Below are 14,917 nucleotides of genomic sequence, written 5' to 3' on the forward strand. Positions count from 1 at the left end.
TCATTCTAGTGCCGAGGTCATGGAAAGCATGGGGCTCTACTCCATGCCCCCCCAAGTGCCTTCCTGGCATGTTAAGGGGATACCTTTACCTTTTTTACCTTTTTTGTTGCATTGCTTTAATGTGTTCCTTGTTTCAGTTTAAAATAATGTGAAAAAAATGGGAGCAATTATTACATTTGATTTTATGTATGCCTGTTAAATTGTATTTGTTTGTTTGTTTCTCTCTATTGTTCAGAAATTCCTATAATCTGTTTTGTGGTTTGTAAGTTACATCATATTTCTATTTTCTGAAAGAGAACGTAATTTTGTGAGTTATGTTATTGTAATCAATTTATTTCCTTTTTGTGTTTGTACATCGTTGTTTGTTTTAAACTTTTATCACTTAAAATATTTTAGAAATTAAAGAGAAATGATTTAATTTTTTACTGAAATCATACACATTAATTATGTTTATTTAGCTCATTACAGCGTATTTAAACTATGATGCAGCAAGAACAGCAAACCATTCACAAGTTATTATTTTCGTAACGGTTTGATTTAGTTTAAGTTTACGATGTGGTATATCAGTCTAGAATGGCTCAAGGAATACACCCCAGCAACATTACACATTAAGTTACGATCACCCTATGTAGCCTATTTGTGTGTGTGTGTGTGTGTGTGTGTGTGTGTTATTAGGCAAATATTGTATACCGGTAACTCAACAGATATTCATAATAAATTTAAAGTACAATAGTGGCAAAAAAACCGGACTGACGGAATAATCAAAGTCCCCGAAATGAGCCACTGTGCATGACACGCCTGCATTCACAAGATAGCGAGTAATCTATTGAAACTGTTGTAGTTTCGACTGCTGACGTTGCCCATTTCGAAAGCCATTAGAAAATAAGCAGGTAAATTCATGTTCTGGGAATAATAAGTTAAATAAGTAGTAAAATATCGCTGGAATCGAAAAGTATTGGAAATAAATTTGAATAAGGAACAAAAAGAAGTTTCCTTCTCAGTCAGGATTCGAACCACGAAAGTCTTAGTTACCAGTCTATCACTGTGAACAAGGCTCTGAAAACAGCTACAAGGATCAGTCCGGTTCTTTTTGCCACTACTGTACAAACTGCAGAGGGTCAGGTGAATCTCATATTTTTTTCTGAACTTTCTGCTACAATTTTTTTATTTATGCAGTACTGTTAAATTAAAAGCATTGAAATCTAAATTGTATCATAAAAATTGACAATTTAAGTTAGGTTATATGCCAAATATTGTATTTAATTTGTTAGCAGTTAAGATATTTCTGTCTTGCGTTCTGTGATAAATAAGAAATTGATCTCTCTTCTATTTTATTGTATCCTTTTTAAAAGTGCGTCCAGTCATGCTTTCTAACACCGCTAAAAAAATACCTACTGTAATAGTGTGATCAAATTATGAGGATGACATAAGAGTTGATTTAATGTTTGAATGTCTTGCATGGTACCGGTACCCTTTATGTTAACTCATTACAGCAGATATTTTATTTCTTCATAACACACTGTAGCAGTAATAGTATGAAAATTAGCATACAAATTTTTCCTGGAGCCCTCTATCAGAAACAAGATTCTTTTGTGTTATACATCTGTAACATGGGCCTTCAGATTTACTTCACTCCCAGGGGAAGCCATGCTGAGGATTTTATCGCCTTTGGCAAGGTTTGAACCCATGAACCTCGGATCCAATGGCCACTATGGTAAGTGCAAGACTACAGAGGATAGGGTTGCTATACAGCCTAAATTTTCTGGGACAGTCTCGGAAATCTGTCATCTGTCCTGGGGTTCCAAAAAAAAAGTTCGGAAGTTGTGGAAATGTCCCTAATTTTGGTGAAAAAGGAACTAATAAATAAATTTTTTAATTATTACGAGAATGTAAAAAAATTAATTCTATTTTTCCTTATTTTTACACTATTACTCCAGCAGCACTCAGCAAAGTCCATTACTCTTATTGTTGGCCTGCTGCTGCAGCAGGTGGGTAAAACTTTTCAAAAAGTTTGAGAATGAGGGATAGATATGTCAACATTTTCATGTGTAGTAGAATTTCCTTTTGTTCTTCTCGGTACCAATGCCTCAGATGAAATTGTGTTTTCCTTGGTTAATTAAATGTAGATGGATGAAAGAAACAGATTGGACATTGACACAATGGAAACAATTGAAAACTTCTTTTCTAAGGCGTCGTATAGGCCTACTCAGTTTTACTACAGAATACTAAAAGACAAAAAAATCACTTTAACAAATTCACAGGTACAGCAAATTTTCCTACTGCATGAACCAAGTTAAGTGTTAAAAGAGCAGGAACATTTCATAACGTGAGTTTATTTATTTACTTGTAATGATATTTGCTTTACTGAATATATTTTATTATACAGGTGAGGTAAAACTCTCATACAAATGTTGATACATAAGTTTCAGCCAATTTAACCCTTCGTTACTCGCGTTAAATTTCGTAACGCCAGTACTCACCTGGATTACAATGGTAATCCACATTTGTTTTTGTTTGCAGACATGGTTTAAACATTGCAATTAGATTTAAATGTTAAGAAATATATTGTTTTCAGTTATTACAGTAATGAGAATGGATATGTTGCGCATAACGGAACGTATTAAATATAAATATTAATAATGAAACGTATTATAGTACACAAATTGCATTCAAGTGATATGTTTACATAATGTTTCCACACTGGACGTGTCTATGAGTCATAATTTATTGTTGCACCATAGTTATGAGTTAGTTCACTATCATCATAATTATGTAGGTTATCTAGAATTGTTGCTCATTCGCTGTTTGAAGGTCACCCGATCTCTTGATGTAAACTCTCCCACAGGAAACGCAAGTTCACTACTGCTGACCTTTGTTACGTCATATTTGATAACTAAATACCTCACTCAGGGGTGTAGCAATGAAAAAATTCAGGGATGTAACAATCATTCACACTTAACATATAATATTTTACAGATGTTTTTGCAGTTCAGTTTTAACGCACATGATAGCCTAATCTACATCTGATTTAATTATCTAAGTAGGCCTACGCATTTCTTCCATACAGTTCAAACAAATTACATGTTTAGTAAGTCAAAGAAAATAAAGGCCAGCGTCGTGAATTTCTGCTTACATCATAGGCTGAGCATAACTGTTCCAGGACATTCACAGCACATTTAGTTCTATTATAAAATGATATTATTTCATGTTTCTAGCTGCCTCCCGTTTCCTCATCCATTGCCTTATCATAATGCATGGTTGATATTGCTAACAGTGTTTTTTTTCTTTGGTACATACGAAATAATTGTGCAGCATTCATTGAATCCAAACAATGTACTGTTAACTTTCTGTCTTAGTAGTTGTGAAATGAGGAGGGATTTCTCTTTTGTTTTCTGTCTATGTTCCTACAAGTGTAATTTTGTCATTTTCTAGAAGATCTAAACACAGAGGTATGCTCATGAAACAGTTATCGGTGGTCACATTTCTTCCTGTTCCTTTGATGGGATGAACCAGCCTCTTCACCACTGCATGTGCACTGTTACTTCGGTGAAATGGACAGTCTGGTTGAATACCAGCATAAATTTCCAAGTTATGAGTGTAATATGTTTTCACATCCACCTTAGCAAAAATTTTGATCCAACATTTTGTTGGTTTAGTAGGTATATACTCTTCATGGGACATCGTCCTCTGAATGCAACCAACTGCTCGTCTATAGTTACATATTCGCTTAGACTACAGCACTTTTGTGAGTTCTGAACAAATAACTCTAATACTTCACGTATAGCAGCCAATTCATAAATTTCTTTCCTTTCCTTTTGTCATAAATGTTATCAAAGAGTAGACATCGTAACAAAAATTAGAATCTATTGTAGGTCATTGTCAGGTAAATTGACTCTATTCCTGTGCTATTTTTATCCCATAGTTCTCTTACGTTCAGTCTTCCCGATTTCAAGGCGTCAGCAAAATACAAAATACCCAAGAGTGCCTCAATTTCTACGTCATTTGTTAATTTGCAATCTCTGTCACGTCCGTAATTACGCTTCACTTTTTCAATACAAATATTAGTACCCTTACAATTACATTGATTATTATCTGATCAATAAAGCAGTCAAAACTCTCTGTGTGGGTCCGCGCAATTCTTGCAGCCCTTTTAGGGCTCGATAAATGAATCACTATATTTTGTGCTCGTCTTCTCCCTCGTTGAGCTACTGGTTCTTCCTGCGAAATTGTAGTCTTTTTTCTATCCGTATAGCAGTTTCCATCATTTATAGACATTAGTCTTTCATCATCACCACCACCATGATCATCATCATCATCATCATCATCATCATCATCATCGTCTTGTTCTGAATTAGAATCGTGAACTTCATTCTAAAGATCTCCCCTGTTGCTTTCATCATCACTTTCATTTCCAATGCCATCATCCATATCTTCATCCAGCCATTTGCAAATGTTGTTTGTAGTTTCCGTACCCATTGGAGCAAACTGCGAAGAGGATGGAACGATGTCACACATTTTTTCATAAACTTACTGCATTGCATCACTTATAACCATATTAAAAACTATTTCACTTACCTGAACAAAAAACTGACGTCAGTACTCGCGTGGATTACAATGGTAATCCACTCGGAAAAATTGTGCATCACTTTATAAAACTTCGTATAACTTTCCAAAGGGTTGCGACAAATACGTCTAAACACCAGTAATGCCTCACTTAGACTGTGACGAGAAATTGCATTGACGCTCAACTACGCAGTGCTGCAGGCAGTGACATAATAGAGGATTAAATATCAGTGGATTACTATTGTAATCCACGCGAGTACTGAAGGGTTATAGCAGATACATTACAATATAATGTTCGATATGTCTGGGATTCCCACAAAGATTAGAAGAAAATACAAGACATTCAGCAATGATCTTAACAATTGAGCTTCGATGTATATTTTTCATTGTGTTTATCCATGTTGTCTTTTAAGAGATTAAAACAGTACAACTAAATTAATAGTAATATACGTTACAAGAGCGGTATGTTGACGTTTTCATGGTCGAGGAAAAGATTGAAAAAACAAAACGTAGTTGAGCTTTTTTAATTTCCGAGAACATGAAAACAAACATACTGCTCGTGTATCGTACATTATTTTGTGCGAAGATCGTTTATTACATGCCTGAAAGACGAATTTCTAATTAGTTGCAATGAAATCTCCATGTTGGTTTCTGTTTAATGACGGCAACTTCGGAAAACCAAAATATCTTTCTTCAACATTGTTGCTATAAAATGTTTCCTATGTTTACTATACTCCCGCAGGCCATGATATACGTCTGCCTTTTTTTCCCCCAGTCCATAAATGCGAACTTAAAACAAACGGTAAGGTTATGTAATGATTTATTTTTCATTTTAATATTTTAACAATATTATTTTTATAACATATTACAGTAATAACATCGGCATCTGGAATCTTGTTGATTTTTTCACGGCGTCCTTAATGTTACTTGTATCAGGAATGCAATAAGTTTCGTGGAGTAGTAGACTTTACTTAATTTTTGCAAATATTTAAAAAAAAAATAATTAACATTGCAATTTAGGTGAAATTGCAGTGGTAAGTTTCCAATTTATAATTATTACTATGTTAAACGTCTCTAAAAATAATATGTTAAAAGCCTAAAGCAGTAAAATGAATGTCGCGCTTAAGCGATAAGAAGAGGGAAATTGTTATGTGTGTTACGTTGGGAATACTGAATGTGGTATTTCATACTTCTGTGCGGAAAACAAGCAAATAAGCACGATCTCGCACAAATTAATACTACAGAGTGTCCCAGCGAGGTTTGTGCCAGCCACATGCCAAGTGAAGGAATTCTGCTCAAGGCCAAGGTGGGGGAACCTCCTACGCCATGTGGCTGGCACAAACCTCGTTGGGACACTTTGTATTATTGAAAATAAAGTACTTAAAGAATAAATTCAACAAAATTAAGTGAAAATGCATTCCTTACAAAATAGGTTCACCTCTGAATACACTGTTGTAATTTAGAGTTAGTACAGGTATAATATTTCTGTGAAGAATGAATTTCTTGCAACAGTTGTTTGTCCTGAAGCATTAAGTCATGAAATTCAACACAATCCTCACTGAAAAATAATTTCACAATAAGCATTGATTTTACTGTCTTTATGTGCAACTTGTATTTCTCATCAGTGCTCAGTGAGTTCATGCAGGAGAACTATCTTTCAACATTTGCATTTGTACGAGGATACACGTAATGAACTGTGTTTTGATTTAAGAATTTTCTTCAATCCACTGTCTTCTTTGGAATTAGAACATTTTTTTACAATTATGATCTCATCAAACAAGAGAGACTGAACAATGCTTGATGATTTGAAAGGCTTAATAATAACATTTCGTTACTCAATGAACAATTACCTAATTCTAATAACTCTTTATTCAGATTGGCCAATGGGAACTCTTCTCGCTGCAACATGTACCCCCCTCCACTTGTGTCATGACGTGATTCTTTTATACTGTATGTCATTGCACCAGTCACCACCACGTAACCAGCCAGATAACATCGTCTCTTCCCACTACTTCAAAAATCTCGTAAGTGTTTTATCACTACATAATCTTTTTGATCCGCATAGGTTCCTCTATTAAAACTTTTCTTATTGATTCTTGCTGATTAACTACACGCTGCCATTCTATATGTAGTGATGACTGTTGCAACTTTTTACTCTTTTAACCGTCTCTGTTATATTTTATAAGCTGCACACATGTCTTGCAGACTTTTATCTCAAGGCATAGTTTTTATAATTTTAATATCTAGACCTTATAGAGGTTTTAATTATTACAACCATTTGTTTTTCAAGTCATTATTTTACTTTGCCTTTTGTTTGCACAGTTATCTTAATATTGTAATTTTTTCTCACGTCGTGTACTTTATTACATTTCATTATGTTGCATTCCGTCTATGTCTTTATGTAAAAAGCTTCATAATATGCTAACCAGAACTGAAGATGCTATCTTAATAGCGAAAGCGTTAGTCATATATGTGTTTTATGTGTATAACCTAATGTAATCTTTTGTAATATGCATTAGGTTAAAAATAGACAGTTATTGAAGGACCTATGATATTTATCTTCATTTAATGCTTGCTGAGGTAACAGTTTCTTCAAACGTAGCATGAACTGTTGAAAACAATGATGGAGACTGACATTTATGACAAAATAGCAGATGTAGTATTCTGTCTACATTAGAGTTTCGGATACACTGGACTCTTTTATGTTTTCGAAGAAGACTTCAGAAATATTCAAGATGTACGTATAAACCATATCTTCAAAAACCTCGTGTAGCCTACTTGCTCCTAGATAAAATGCAAGCAAAATTGTGCCTCATCATTATCAGAAATAATCATTCTGCTGAGTGAATTATTCCTAGTTTTGTTTTTTTCAGGCACTAATATTTAAATACTAGACAGAAACATGTCCTGAAGACCTCTTTCGGGACAATGGGACACATCGAAAAAACGGACGTTCTCGTATTTCCTGGGATATGTTCCCTCTGCAAGTCTTCACAAAGTGACAACACAGTTCCTAATATCTGATTGCAAGTTTCTGTGATTCTTTCCTTTAGATGGTCAACATCACAAATCATCTCCTTATACACCAGGGCTTTCAAGTGCTATTGGATTGGCAGGCATAGCCCAGTGAAGTGACTGCTGTCAACAGATTTCACCCCCATGGATTTTTATCTCTGGGAGCACCCAAAACCCAGGTGTATCGAGAGAAAATTCGCGATGTCGACCACTGAAGGAAAGAATCATAGAAGCTAGCAATCAGATACCAAGAAATGTGTTGTCACCTGCTATCCATGAGTGGCAAAACCACGTGTCACTTTGCTATGGTTTGCAGGGGGGCCATATCGTGCATATGATGTACTGTATTGTAATGTAGGGTAAAGTTGCCTAATTCCGTGATACATTCTTTTCACTGAATGTTACGGGATTGGGTATATTGCTAGGAAGTTCATTGATGTCTCAAAAGTAGGTGAAAGATGCACTGTTTCGAGAAATATGTCTGGCGCTATGGTCGGCAGCAAAACTTTGACTGACATTAAATTTAAGAAAAGTATCACGGGATTAGGGATATCACGGAATTAGGCAACTTTACCCTGTCTGCTGCAGAGTAACTGAAATTTGTGTATCACCATTTGTATGAAGACTTTTGCCTCACCTTGTGCAGTATTTCTAAGCTCAGTCTGTATTTAGGCCTAAGGAGTTAAGAATCAAATTTACCCAATGGGAAATATGGGTCTGCTTGTACAAGATCTGTTAATTTGTAGACCTACTATACATTTTTCTTTTGCAGAATAACGTAAGTTGAGGGAGGCCTGTAATTTCTCCTCCTTGATATAGATGTGCATTGACAACAATTCTCGCAAGGTCATTTGGGTGATTTTCCCCCTCCCCTTAAACTTGTCCCGGATTTTCATTTGTGACATGTAACAACCCTAACCGAGGATGACAACACTCTTAGCAATTAAACTGAACTGATAGCTTAGGTTTTAAAAGTAGACTTGTAGTTCTCATACTGCAATGGAACAGATTTACTTACAGAGATACACGATGAATTGCAAATAATACGGATTTTATTCGCACAATTATACAGGGCATATCAAAAGTCCGGTAACACTTTCAATATGTTATTACACAAAAACTACTAATGATAGCACTTTCAAACACACGTCAGTTTAAAGTCAAACTCTCAAAGTTCGTTTCACACCTTACAGAGATTCAATGTGTGAACCACGAGTGACTCAGCAGATGTCCAAACGATAATCAAACTCTTCCCATTCCCTTTTCAACATACGAGTATCCTCTGTGACCGTGGTGGCAGCCTCTCGAATTCTGGTTTTTAGTTCCTCTAAATCACGTGGCACAGGCAGTACAAACACACGGTCCTTTAGGTACCCCCATAGAAAAAAGTCACATGCAGTCATATCGGGTTACCTTGGTGGCCATGTCATGAAACATCTGTCCCTTACTCCAGCACATCCTATCCAACGATCAGACATCTCCGTATTCAGGTAAGTACGAACTGCATTGTGAACTTATTCAGCAGCTTAATTTTCAGCGATGAAGCGACATTCCATACGAGTGGGAAAATTAACAAGCACAAATGTCGTGTTTGAGGTACACAGAAACCTTACAGAATCATTGAACAAGAGCGTGATTCACCAAAGGTGAATGTTTTCTGCACATTGTCACAACAAAAACTGTACGGACCTTTCTTCTTCATTGAGGCTACTGTGACTGGACATTCATATCTGGACATGTTGGAGCAATGGTTGGTGCCTCAACTTAGACAAGATCTCGATGACGATTTCATCTTTCAGCAAAATGGGGCTCTGCCACATTTCCACAATGCAGTTCGTGCTTACCTGAATACGGAGATGTCTGATCATTGGATAGGACCTGCTGGAGTAAGGGGCAGATGTTTCATGACATGGCCACCAAGGTCACCCGATATGACTGCATGTGACTTTTTTCTATGGGGATATCTAAAGGACCGTGTGTTTGTATTGCCTTTACCACGTGATTTAGAAGAAATAAAAACCAGAATTCGAGAAGCTGCCGCCACGGTCACAGAGGATATGTTGAAAAGGGTATGGGAAGAGTTTGATTATCGTTTGGACATCTGCCGAGTCACTCGTGGTTCACACATTGAATCTCTGTAAGGTGTAAACAGAACTTTGAGAGTTTTACTTTAAACTGATGTGTGTTTGAAAGTGCTATCATTAGTAGTTTTTGTGTAATAAAATATTGAAAGTGTTACCGGACTTTTGATATGCCCTGTATAATGACATTGTGTTACATCCTACTAGTCAGATTCACTTGAGCAACAAAACTTATAGAATAAGAAATATTGCTTCAATTTTAGATAAGTCCCGGTAATGAGAATTTCATTGTCAAAATTTTCTTAAAATTAAGGCTAGTGTAAAAAATTATTTAAATACTGGTATCTCTGTGAATATTGTAACAAATGCACAGTTTTAAGTGGGAAAAACTGAAATAGATTGTGTTAAACAGAATGTAAATTAATTATCTCTGTATCCGAAGGCGTTTATAAGCAAGAGCAATTCAAAGGTCAAGAGACAGTTTTCATCTGATTGTCTATCACTTTCATCAGCAGAGTTAAAGGATATTGGCGTGTATTGGACTGTAGCGCTCAAGGGGATGCATGGCCAGAGAGTTTGGACAAACTATGCTTAATTCGCTTATGGTAAAGTCATCATCAGTTGAGGATCACACTTTGTTTTAAAGGAAACAAGTCCCAAACATAGGTGCAGTTAGAGTGCCACAGCAGGTGAGATGCACCTATGTTTCAAGTCCTGAAATGTGCAAAAAATAGTTCGAATATATGATAAAATGAAGATCTGAAATAAGTAACATGGTTGGAGCGCTGTTTAAATATAAGCAGCAAAAACTAAAACTAACCTAATTGATGCCAGGAGCGAGACGAAAGTGAGACAGTAGAAGAGAGAGAGCAACTCCAACCAATGTCAATTTGTTTCAGAGAGAACTTGCCTGACCTGATTTACCTTGTCCGTGTCTAGGCCCTTGGTCATGGCCCACGTGGACACCACGTAGTCCATCACCCTCTCTGATAGTGCCTTGGGGACCTCGTGCAGCTTCATGAATTCTCGGACATTGTTCAGCATGTCATGGTACTTGGCTGTTGCTGATGTCATCTGTTGAATGATGGTAGTCACATGCCCAAAGATGGTGGCATATAACAGTGCTTTGTAACAGAAAGTATTGTTATAAATTAACAAATATTTCGAGAAGGAAACTATCAGAAATTCACGTATGCATTTCGATTTAGCCAAGATAATTTTCTTAACACGTTTGTATATTAAATATGTAAGTTTTACATTGAACATCCTAATTACTTAAAAAAATATCCAATATGTACAAAGTGGAAGGTGTTCAATGACAGTCCTTTTAAGGAACAAATATGTAGCATAGTATGAATGAAAAATTCCTCTACCATTTTGTTCCTTTGTGCTTAGATTTCCTAGAAATAATTATTTTTCATTATCATTTTTGGGCCCATTATCTTTTAAACCATTTAAAAATACGTAGGCACATTTTATAAACGTCTTTACATTAGAGTTCTCAGTTCCAATAAATATTTTGCATACCATAATGTTTCTGTCAGGCATTTGAATACTTTTATTATTAAGGTAGTACTAAATAACTTTAGGTACCGGTACTGGTAATGTATGTTTGTCAACGCTGATACCGAAATATAGATGAGTGTTCATGCTTTGAGCCCCAAGTAGAGGGCAGTGACCTCTTCGTGTTAGTTCATTTGACAAGTACAAATAGCTTACTACCTTACAAAACAGATTTTAACATTTTTTTTTTTTGTAGAATTATCTTGCGTTTGTTGTCCTTATTTAAATTTAGTTTCCAAGAACTGATGTATTTGGTAAATGAAATCATTAATGAGTTTGTAATAACTATAAATAATTTAGCCTATTTCGAACAATTTAACATAAAATCTATTCTTTCTGCTGAACTTCTCATGAATTGGTTTACGAATTTGTTGTGATTGGTTATTTGAAATTTAGACTACTGGTACTCATATGATTGCGTATTTTTTGTAACCTGAATGCTCCCTATCAATAAACTGAAAGATTCTTAAGATGGTGTTCTTACAGGAACAGTGAATTTTAATTCTTCACAAATCTATTTTTAGCTCCACATTTAGCCTAAATTTTACTCCTGTGACACACACTCACACACGTGCACACACACACACACACACATACATACATACAAACAAAAAATGTACATAATATGTTTAAACTAGTATATCATATCGAGGGTGTTTAGGTAAAAGGGCTTAACACTAATTATTTAAATGTGACTGTTTTTCTGCAATTAGAGTACCTAATTAGTCATACTGTTGATACCTATTATTGGAGAAAAATTCGTTCCGGCACCGGGAATCGAACCCAGGACTCTCAGCTCTAAGTGCTGAGCGCTCTTTCCATCTGAGCTATACCGGGACCCAGCTCACAGCACCGGCCTAACTCTCCTCCTTTGTATCATCAATTTTTCTCCAATAATAGGTATCTACAGTATGACCTCAGTCTAGTACATACAGTCACGAAGCTCAATACGTAGGGAATATGCATCCAATGACAGTTGAACTTTAGTTGTTAGCGACTAGGATCGTTACTATCGCACAGTTTATTGTTCCTAGTACCCTCAGTTGCTAACTGTTTGGAGCATTGTATCGCGAGAAATGCAAAAAATCATCTCAAGCTTCATGACTGTATGTACTAGACTGTGGTATGACTACCTACTCATAGTCATTGATTATTCAATAAGGACGGCAATGCCTCATATATGACTATAAGTACTGTATATAGAGTAATTAATTAAAATATAATTATAAAACGTGATGATATGTTTTTTGATAATTATGTTTACGTTCCGTCATATAAAGTAACTCATAATAATGCATTAACATTTAATTACAGCTTTGTAATAGAGCGAGCTGTAAATACAGTAAATGGTTGTAAAAACGCACGCACGCGCAAAAATAAACACACACACGCACGCATGCACACACACACACACCTACAAAAGAACACGACTGTGTATGTGTGTGTGTTATGTGATCTGCAGTGCGACAGATACCACATCACGAAGTGGAGAAATTGTACAAGATCTCTGAAAGACTATAGCAGTTTTCTCTCATAAAAAACACACACACGTATACACACACAAAAAGTAGGCAACTTAGTTCGTTGCTTGAATACAGTGCAGGATGAGGGTGATGTTAGACAAATTTTGAAATTAACTATTTTTTTAACTATCTTCTGAACTGTCTACACAATCACGTTATATTTTATACTTCTTCTTTGCTGTTAATATGTATTTAAATCACTGATATTATTAAATACTGGTACTGTACTTGAATGCTTCACAATAAAGTTCGTGAATTGTCGTATATGATAATCAAATGTAAAATACGTTTCCAAAAATCACATAAAAATGAAACACGTTTCGTGGTTACTTACCAAGATCAGTCCCTCGTGAAACAGGTCTGATGTTGACAATTACAACATAGCTGCCCTCACTGCTGTGGAGACGTGGTGTTTTCATGAAATGGCAATTGCTACTAAAATTACTGTGATGTCTGAATTTTTTTTCCGCTGAATGAAAAGAAATAATGCAAAATGGCAAAGGAAATTTCTGTTTCTTTTATCTTAAGGATTTACTGTATGAAATTACTGTCACTGAGCATCTTCCACTTTGTATAATTTAGACACTGATACATGTTCTACGGCCCCAATATATTCATTGCATTGAGTCAGTTTATTCAGGGAATAAGAGGATGATTTATGGAACAAATTTTAAATGGGCTGAAAAAAGTATAAACATCACACTTTTTATTCCTACATGGAAATGTGGGTTGAATGGCGATATTTTTACTACTATCTGAATATGAATGAGTTGGGGACGCAGATTTCAGAATTGAAGACTTATCAACAGTGATTATATTTATGATTCAATTACAGAATTTTTAAATCTTAGATCTAAACAGCTTTTAAGAACTTCATTAACTGTGATTCTTATGTAGCTAGCAGATATATGTGCCACGTACTGTACATACAGTAGAAGATATGTTTTCTTAAAACTGATTACGTAAAAGTTACTGTAATAGAAGAGATATGCACTTTACTTTGTCTAATGATTTTGTATTTCATTCTTAAAATATGTACAAATTTTCAGATAGTGAATTGCCAGAGGCGGCTCTACCATAAGGCGAAGAAAGTGTCCAGGAGCTCCATCTCAATTGAGGTCCTGTGCAATATATGCAATGATATTTCATTTGCATGTAAGCAATATATTTGTACAAAACTAAGTAAAATTGTAAATTTAGAAGATACATAATAAGAAAGTCTGTAGCTTACCAATGTGTGTGTGTTTTTTTTTTTTTTTTTTTTTTTTCTGTAATGTTAAATTTGTACCCACAACACTTACAGTAGCACTCAAAAGTATTTTGTAATAAGAATTTTGGTTGCCAGCACTGTTTATCTACTGCAATAACAAAGTGAGTCCTACTGTTGTGTCAGTTACTAAAGTGCTTCACATTGTTGTGGCCATGCTGTCTGAATACTCGTAAGTTTTGTTTACACCAATAACACTTTCAATTTCTCTGGCTCATAAGTATTTGGTAATACATGCTACAGATATAAATGTAACATTTTTAGCGTCCTGTATGTAATTACTTGTTCTTATAGATTGAAGGCATGCCGAAACAAAAGGAATATCCAGTGGAATTAAGGGACGGAAGCTGCATTAAATGCCCTTCGACAAAGCAAAACACAATATTCTGTTGCCAAGTATTTTGGTATACCACAACTATTAAGTGTGTGGTATCAGCGTTATAAACAAACAGGCAATGTAAATATTAAGCCCCGATCAGGTCGTCCTCGGAAAACTTCAAACAGAGTAAATTGAATCATAAAAAAGCAGTCTTCTGCTAACCCACTGAAGTCGGAAATGGCAATACGGAGCGATTTTGAAACAAATTATGGATCAAAACTTCATGTTTCAACAGTAAAACGTCGCCTAAATACTCAAGGTTTATATGCTAGGCAGCCTAGCCGAAAGCCACTGATATCTGAAAAAAAATCGAAAGGCCAGAATGAAGTTCGCAGAAACATATTCCAAGTGGACCTCTCAAGACTGGTCTCGCATCTTATGGAATGATGAGAGTAAATTTAATCTATTATCCTCTGATAGTATTACATATGTACGACGTCCTATAAATGAAAGAAACAATAACAAGTATCAGGTTCCTACAATAAAGCATTGAGGTGGTAGCGTCATGATCTGGGGTTGTTTCTCC

The 14,917-nt window shown here is 35.4% G+C and overlaps 1 protein-coding gene across 1 annotated transcript in view; it reads right to left on the bottom strand.

Annotated features, from left to right (window-relative positions):
• The window catches only part of eag (ether a go-go), a 167,974-nt gene that overhangs the window by 64,660 nt on the left and 88,397 nt on the right, over window positions 1-14,917 (bottom strand). The window contains exon 6 of the mRNA XM_069832133.1: window positions 10,584-10,783. Within this exon, the coding sequence (XP_069688234.1) occupies window positions 10,584-10,783 (200 nt within the window). The remainder of the gene's footprint in view (window positions 1-10,583; window positions 10,784-14,917) is intronic.

Source organism: Periplaneta americana, chromosome 8 (assembly GCF_040183065.1).
Source record: "Periplaneta americana isolate PAMFEO1 chromosome 8, P.americana_PAMFEO1_priV1, whole genome shotgun sequence".
NCBI lineage: Eukaryota > Metazoa > Arthropoda > Insecta > Blattodea > Blattidae > Periplaneta > Periplaneta americana.